Source organism: Poecilia reticulata, linkage group LG12 (genome assembly GCF_000633615.1).
Source record: "Poecilia reticulata strain Guanapo linkage group LG12, Guppy_female_1.0+MT, whole genome shotgun sequence".
In the NCBI taxonomy this organism is placed as follows: Eukaryota; Metazoa; Chordata; class Actinopteri; order Cyprinodontiformes; family Poeciliidae; genus Poecilia; species Poecilia reticulata.
In genome coordinates, this window is record NC_024342.1 from 26,282,323 (window position 1) to 26,290,120 (window position 7,798).

At 50.4% G+C, this 7,798-nt stretch overlaps 3 protein-coding genes across 5 annotated transcripts in view; 1 reads left to right on the forward strand and 2 right to left on the reverse strand.

Moving 5' to 3' along the window:
- naif1 (nuclear apoptosis inducing factor 1) overlaps positions 1-1,688 on the reverse strand; it is a 2,535-nt gene extending 847 nt beyond the window's left edge. The window contains exons 1-3 of the mRNA XM_017307751.1: positions 1,204-1,688; positions 533-583; positions 7-458 (exon numbers count right to left, since the gene is read on the reverse strand). Of these exons, the coding sequence (XP_017163240.1) occupies positions 7-458; positions 533-583; positions 1,204-1,645 (945 nt within the window). The 5' untranslated portion in view covers positions 1,646-1,688. The remainder of the gene's footprint in view (positions 1-6; positions 459-532; positions 584-1,203) is intronic.
- The window catches only part of cdk9 (cyclin-dependent kinase 9 (CDC2-related kinase)), a 15,347-nt gene continuing 9,148 nt past the window's right edge, over positions 1,600-7,798 (forward strand). Inside the window, exon 1 of the mRNA XM_008424820.1 lies at positions 1,600-1,688. The gene's annotated coding sequence lies outside the window, so the exon portion shown is untranslated. The remainder of the gene's footprint in view (positions 1,689-7,798) is intronic.
- The window catches only part of fpgs (folylpolyglutamate synthase), an 8,481-nt gene continuing 3,824 nt past the window's right edge, over positions 3,142-7,798 (reverse strand). For 2 of the 3 annotated variants that reach the window (XM_017307897.1, XM_008424818.2), the window contains 9 exons: positions 7,634-7,695; positions 5,642-5,744; positions 5,486-5,563; positions 5,262-5,409; positions 4,915-4,998; positions 4,693-4,843; positions 4,544-4,619; positions 4,402-4,468; positions 3,142-4,255 (listed from right to left, as the gene is read on the reverse strand). In XM_017307897.1, coding sequence (XP_017163386.1) covers positions 3,882-4,255; positions 4,402-4,468; positions 4,544-4,619; positions 4,693-4,843; positions 4,915-4,998; positions 5,262-5,409; positions 5,486-5,563; positions 5,642-5,744; positions 7,634-7,695 — 1,143 coding nt within the window. In that variant the 3' untranslated portion in view covers positions 3,142-3,881. Of the gene's footprint in view, positions 4,299-4,401; positions 4,469-4,543; positions 4,620-4,692; positions 4,844-4,914; positions 4,999-5,261; positions 5,410-5,485; positions 5,564-5,641; positions 5,745-7,633; positions 7,696-7,798 lie in introns of all 3 variants that reach the window. The other variant, XM_017307898.1, reaches the window with a different exon arrangement.

Below are 7,798 nucleotides of genomic sequence, written 5' to 3' on the forward strand. Positions count from 1 at the left end.
GGGCGCCACCGTCGCCGGGGGCGCCGGCTCGGCGCCGCTCTGCAGGAACTTCCTGAGGTCCTTGAGCGCGGGGCGCAGCATCTGGACCAGCGCCAGCAGCGCGGCCTGCGTCCCCTCCAGCGCCTGCGCCTGCCGCTCCTGCGCCAGCGCCTGCGCCTCCTGGCTGCGCCGCATCACCTGCAGCAGCTCGTTCTGCCCCTCCAGGTGCTGCGCGATCTGGCGGATGTGGACGTTGGTGACGCGCTGCTCCTGCAGCAGGCGCGCCGAGTTCAGGGCGATGCGGCTCTTCAGCTCCTGCGGCTTGGCCTGCGGCGCCGGCGAGGCGAGCGACGGCGTCAGCATCTCCACCGGCGTTTCCGCGGCGGCCATCACGGCGGGGGCGGAGTCTCCTACGACGACGGCGGCGGTGCAGTACTCCACCACGCCGCCGTCCTCCAGGGCGTGGTACGTGGTTTCAGCTGCAGGTTGAAGACGCAGAGGTTGGACCAGAACCAGAACCAGAACCAGAACCTCGGCAGGTCCGGGGACTTACCGGTCAGCGGTTTGGGCTCCTCACCGACGCCCCCTGCTGGTCCTGGAGCAGCTGGACAACATGGAGGACGGCAGGTTAAGAAACACCAGGGGTTCTGACATCATCACAGATCCACCAATCAGAGCCGGACTAACGGCTGACATGTTGGTTTTCACCTCAGAATGAAAATAAAGCTTGTTGCTGCCGAGGATGTAAGAATATAATAATAATTAAAATGTTTTCAGTAATTCAGAATCTAATTTCATTAAAGACACATTTTTTATATATTTATATTTGAACAATAATGATTATTTTTATTTAATCTGTCCTTAAATTATTTAAATCTTTGTTCATGTAAGTTATAATTTATTGATTTTCATATTTATTAACATATTCTAACTTTAATTTATTTATTTATAACCTTTTAACTTTATTTATTTATTTTTTTAAATTCATAATTAATTTTTTTATTTTTTAAAACGTATTTTAAATGTTTTAAATACATTTTTCTAAGATTATTTTACTTTTAAATATTATTTGTTATTTTAACATTTCTTTATTTTAATACATTTCGATACGTTTCTACTTCTACATTATTTTTTAAATTGTATTTTCAAATAATGTAAGAAGTCTGTGTCGTCACTCCTCCTGAGCGCAGGCGCGTTGACCTCTGACCCCGCCGTGCTCCTCACCCTCCGCCAGGCTCCCCGCCGCCGCCGCCGCCGCCGCCGGCAGGCTGAGCTCCGCCTCCGGGTCCCCGGCCGGCAGGCTGATGATGGTCGCCTCCCCCAGCAGGTTGCAGATCCGCTGCTGCATGGCGGTGAGGATGACCGGGACCGGAGCGCAGTCCGCGGCCGTGCCCTCGATGGCGGCCCGGGCCTGGGCCACCTTCCGGCGGACCTCGGTCTTCATGTCGGACCACTTCTTCTTGACCTCGGGCAGCTCGCGCGGGCAGGTGGTGACGGCGTTCACCTTCTTCAGGATGTCCACCCAGGCGTTGTTCTTGGCCATGTGCGTGACTCCCGCGTTGAAGTGGCTCACCAGGGTCTGCTTCTGCTTCTCTATCTCCTCCACGATGATCTCCACCTCCCGCTCCGAGAAATTCATCTTCCTCTTCTTGGCGGCCGAAGCCATGACCTGCGGGAGACGCTCCCGGACGGAGGTGAACGTGCGTAAGGTACGCAACAAAAAAAAAAAACAGTGCGATTTGCTCACTTTCTGAGCGCAGCGTAATGGCTTCCAGAATCGGCTTCTTCTTCCTACGTTAGCCGGGAAGGAAGCCCCGCCCACTGCGCGCCCATTGGCTGGGCGACATGCGCGCGCTCACAGCGCCGTGTTCCCATTGGCTAAGAGAGACGCCAGTGAGTTTTCAACAGTTGGGCTGAAGAACAACAAACAGGAGATGTTCTCCACGGCAAAGACGGTAAAAACTCACTTTTAAAATTTATTTAAAATCTTTAAATTCATATTGGCGTTGATAACACGATTAAAAAAAAGAAAATCTCATTCCTGTATAATAACCAATTAAAACAAACCTGGAATAAAGTCCCATTATTATGATTGTATCTTTCACTTTAAAGGTCATAACTTACATGAGTTACTGTGAGCAAATTGACCCGTTATCAATTTTATTGTGAAAATTACCACCAGGCGGAAGTTAATTTTAAAATTCACATCATAAATATAGTATAATGTAGAGCTGAAACGATTCGATTATTAAAATTCCTCGATTATTAAAACTGATCTGCCTGGAAGCTTCGCTATATTATGTTTTATTTAGGCACCGTGTTCCGGCCGGGACTTTATTTGCGCTCTCACTTCCGCCTGAGTTGTTAACGGAAGCTAAGTGTTAGCAACATTATTAAAGTTCTGCCTGGGAAGATTTTTTTGATTCATGATAATTAATGTCTGAGTTTTTGTCGTTTTTCGGGGAACCAATAAACTCCTTAAAGTGACCGGAGCGATGATGCCTGCAGTTCGGCAGCTTTTCTGCTGCGGATTCAGAGCAAATGGCAGATTATTTATACGGGTGAGCGGAGAGACCGGACACTGTGGGCGGCTTTAGATGATGTCATATCATCCCGGTCGCTTCATGACGTTACAAAGCTGGTAGATGTTTCCTGTCGCTAACATCTGAATGTCTGGGCGAGGTGAGAGTTCATCTGTGAACCTGACAGAAGATGAATACATAAAGCTGGAGTGTAGATATTTCTGTATAATAGCCTGCCTCATTATTATTACGTATAATTTCAGATCTTTGTCCAACTTTTCTTCAGGTTAACTTAGAAAGTGAGCCGTTATTTTTACAGTTTAGTTTCTAAATTACAGAAAAGTAGCTGAAATATGAAAAATTGGACGGATATTGATACCCAATAGTAACACTGCTGTTACGTTAGATTTACTAATGTTTTATTTTATCCGATTACTAAAATATTCATTTACTACAATGCGTTACTTCACAATACTTTCACAGTAAAATTAATCCTCTAAACCCTAAAACAAATTAAATTTACAATTTAGACTCAGTTACTGAACATCAAACTGTTTATGGTCCATTTAATGATTGATAAAAACAAAACATTTAAATTAATGTCAGCATTTTCCAGCTGCAGAAACCCAAACAGGAGGAGTTCAAACTGTAAACATTTTAATTATTTTTTTAATGGCACCATCATCAAAAGCATAATTTAAACATTTTCTGACATCTTCATTGTAATCCGACTCCCAGAATGTCGGAGTTTAGAGAGAAATTCATGGAATTAATACATCAGTAGCAACATCCTGGCTCCTGCCTGCAGTTCCTCTCACCGCCTGCAGATGTCAGTATACTCATTTAAATCTGATCTGAACCGGATCAGAACCATCATCAGCAGCGTTGAAATCTTTCCCACAGAACCGAAACAGGAACACGGAGAGAGAGAGAGACCGACAGCATGAAGGCAGAGGTTCTGGTTCTGCAGCGCCGACCCGTCCAGCGGAGACCAGTGGGCTCATGTAAACAAGTTCAGCTTCAAGTAAGGCTCAGAAACCCGGTCCGATCAGAACCGGGCCCTCACACTGAACTGACGGGTTCTGGTTCTGAAGGTCAGCTGGGTCCGGGCTGGTTCGGTTCTGTTGGGTTTAGACGCAGACTGGGCTGGGTTTGGACCGCTGTGACATGATGGTACCCAGCAGCCAATCATGGATCAGAACCACCTGGAAAGTAAAGAAAGTCCAAAACAACAAGACGACCCATCTGGTGAGAGGAGCTTCAGAACCGGGACAGAACCCGGTAATCCACCTGGAAGTAAAGCAGCACCGACCCGTCCCAGTCCGCCCAGCGTTCCCAGATGACCCCCAGCGTTCCCAGATGACCCCCAGCGTTCCCAGTCTACCCGTCCTCTGGGTCCAGGTGCTTGAGGACGCCTCCCACCAGGTGCAGGCTGCCGGTCACCAGGACCTGGACGTGTGCGGCGTCCTGAAGCAGCGCGGCCTTGGCGGCCATGCTGGGTGTGACGGGCGGCGCCGTCTGAGCCGGGTCGGTCAGAACCGGGTCCCGTCCCTGGGCGATCCAGCAGAGGGCGCTGAGGATGCAGGGGAACACCAGCGAGTCCGCCTTCCTCTCGGCGAGCGGCGCCGGGCCGTCCCGGATCAGCAGCGGCGCCGGGTACTCGTCTCCGCCGTCGCTAAGGAGACGCCAGCTCCGCTCGTTGTCCAGGCAACAGGTCAGCATGGTCTCCACGGCGACGTTGAAGTTCTGCTGGTCTGAGAGGAGACGGGTCCATGTTCAGACATAAACACTGAAGTTCTGCCGGACCAGAACCAGAGAAGAACCAAATATCAGCAGGTAGAGAAGTCAGAACCGAACAGTTCCCTGTGGAACTGAACTGTTCGTTCAGCAGCAGACTGACCTGCGTTGCCGGAGGCGACGGTTTCGGTGATGTTGGGGCAGAACACGGCCAAGTCGAAGCGACACGCCTGGAGGAGAGCAGAGAGGCTGCCGTTAGCCCACCTGGACCCGGCCCGGTCCTGTTCGACCCGGTTCCGACTCACCAGCAGCAGCTTCAGCATGGCGGCGGCGTCCCTCCTCCCGGTGGCGTTGAACAGCAGAACCCGAACCACGGCTCCACTGAAACACAGCAGCAGGTCAACAGGACCGGCTCCACACAGACCCGGGTCGGAACCGGTCCGGTCCGGCTCACCTGGCGCCGCTCTGGGACTGGGCGGCGGCCTCCTGGAACCACTGGACGCAGGCCTGCATGCTGCGGTGGGTGTGGGCTCCGTCCAGGAAGTAGGTGAGCGCGCCGCGCCGCAGCGTCTGGTTCCGCCCGGCCCAACGCGCCTCCGCCAGGCCTGCCGCCAAACGCAGGAACCGTGATCCGGTGCCGGTTCTACGGGTCCGACCCAACGGTTCCGGGACTCACCTTTCACCATGGTGGCGCCGGGCCGGAAAGAGTCCGCCTGCAACACGCAGCTGGTGTCCGGATCAGGGAGGGCGGGGCTTAGATCTGCAGACAGGAAGTCCAAACACAGAACCTCATATATAGTTTGGGAGCTTGTTAAACTGGCCTCCGGTCACCAGGTGGCAGCAGAGTCACACTAACCAGGCTGACGGATGAATGAATGAATGTCGGCAAAAAGATAAAATTTAATTACAAAACCAATTAATAATTTTACGATAAAACTCATTTTCAGGAGAAAACCCTGTGATGTCATCAGGACGGTCCGAGTGATCCGTCCTACAGATGGACGTCTCCCCGTCGGGTCTCACCTGGCCCACACCGCCGCTGCAGCCAGGTGTGGCAGAGCTGCAGGGCCAGCGACGCGTTGGACCGCTGATGCTGACCCGCCAGGCCCAGCTGCAGCGCTCCGGACTCCGTCTGGTACCGGTCCAGGTCCGGACAGACCCGCAGCGGACACTGCGACGGCAGACAGGAAGACGTGAGGTTGATGGCTGGCGGCGGCGGCGACGACCCGCTGGACCCCGACACTCACCTGGATCTCTCTGGCCCGGTCCCTCAGAACCGTCATGGCCTCCTGCGGCTGCCGGACCGTGAATGCGGGAACGCCCGGCTGCACAAACGGAACAAAGGTGAAGAAGCGGAGACATGGAGTCTGGACCTACCTGGACCCGACCAGAACCAGACGCACCTTGAAGATTCCCGCTTTCTGCCAGGCGATCTTCTCGATGGTGTCGCCCAAAATCTGGGTGTGGTCGATTCCCAGAGAGGTGATGCCACAGACCCACGGCCTCCTGGGAACGCACGGGTCAGTGAGCGGCTGGAGCACGACACCAGAACCAGAACCCAAAACAAAGCAAGAACCCAACACCAGAACCAGGAACTCAATCGGAACCAGAACCCAACATCTACCCTGTCCCAATACTGTCTACCCAAGAAGCTGGACAGAGGATGCAACTACAGCATATGCCAAGCCACACCAAGCTAAGCTATGCTAAGCTATACGAGGGTAAGCTAAGCTAAGCTACGCTAAGATGTCCTGCGCTAAGCTAAGCAAAGCATCTAACTCCAGAACTCAACAACAGAACCAAACATCTAGCCCAGGGGGCCCCAAACCTTTTCCTGAGGGCCCCATAACGTTTCCCTTCTCCGCTGGGGGCCGGAGTCAGTTTGTACCAGAACAACTGAGACGATTGCAGGAGAGCCTGGATGTAAAAATGTGTTGTTTTCCAGAAAACACAACCAAATAATCCTCTCTGGGTTCTTCACAGAAAAAATCCAGGAAGGATTATAGTCCGTATTTTCCTGACTATAARCCACAACAACAAAGTTTTTATTTTTWAASCAGTAAACATCTAAGCCTCAGATTTCTCTGCCGCTCCAGGTTTTCCACACGATGCAGCAGCAGCAGAGGGGAACGAACAGCCAACATCTGGGTCACTACAGGTCGACTGAATATCACATTTATTACGTTGAAAAACAAAAAGTTGCCACGTTTAGATTTAACTGAACTGATTAGTTTCTGAACCGTAACTAACAAAGTTCTGATCCTTCGTGTTGCTTCTAGCATGAGCTAAATGAAAATGGCCGCTCTGTTCTTCTTCTTTAGATTCCAACAGCAGCTTGCATCCATTATTGTTGCTCTACTGCCACCTACTGGATCCTAATATCTATACCTCAGATTCTCATAATGATCCCAGGATTATTTAAAAAAAACGAAAAATCTTCTTTTTCCCCTCGATGCTACTTAACTGATCAACAACATTCTCAAATTTCAGTTCCCTATTAAAACCTAATTCCGTTTTAATGGCCGCTTTCTTTCATTTCCAATGATTCACTTTGTAATGGTCTCACTATGGCGTCTTGTACCAAAACTAACCATCAGCCAAACTCCTTTCACACGAGTCTGGATTAATTAGTTCTTCCTTTATTTCCATGTAGAATGGAGTGAAACTGTCAAAACACAAACTACTCAGGATGAGCTGAGAGCAGCTTACAGAAGTGTTTTATATTCAGATACACACATTAGAAGTACAACTGATACAGCAGCTACCTCTGAATGCTACGTAGCGACCTGAGAAATCTTAGCAGCCTGCTAGTTAGCAATGACGTAGCACATAATCAAATCGCCCGCAGGTATTTCCAAAACTAATTCAATAAACAAGTTACTTATTTTATCATATGTTAACATAAAGGCTCGTTTTGAAGTATAAKCTGCTACTACAGGCTTCGAAGAACTCGACCTGAATGCGGCGTTCATAYCTGCTCTACCGCTAGCAAACAACCGCACTGACTAAATAACATAAARGTCCAACAGATGGCAGCAATGCGCCATGCAAAACAAAACATCCACAGTTTACAGGACACACTTCCTGCTAAAGAGCCCCCTGGTGGTCGAAGAAAAATCCACATATAAACCGGAAAATACAATATATGAAAAGAAATCTGAATGCTCTCTGGTATTGTTCAGGGGGCCGGACCAAATGTGGCGGCGGGCCGGATCCGGCCCGCAGGCCGTAGTTTGGGGACCACTGAGCTAGCCTGTCTTGGTACTAACAGGCGCTAAGCTACGCTACACCAAGCTAAATCAAACTAAATCAAACTAAGCTAATATTTCCCCCTGCTTGCAACGGATGGCTTCCAGCCTTAAAGTGACGGCGTCCACCTTCAAGCAGAGTCCCACCTGACAACGTTGGTGCAGTCGTACGCTCCTCCGATCCCGACTTCGATGATGGCCAAGTCCACCTGAACGAAAGCAGCCAATCAGACGCAGCGATGGGAAGCAGCCAATCAGACGCAGCGATGGGAAGCAGCCAATCAGACGCAGCGATGGGAAGCAGCCAATCAG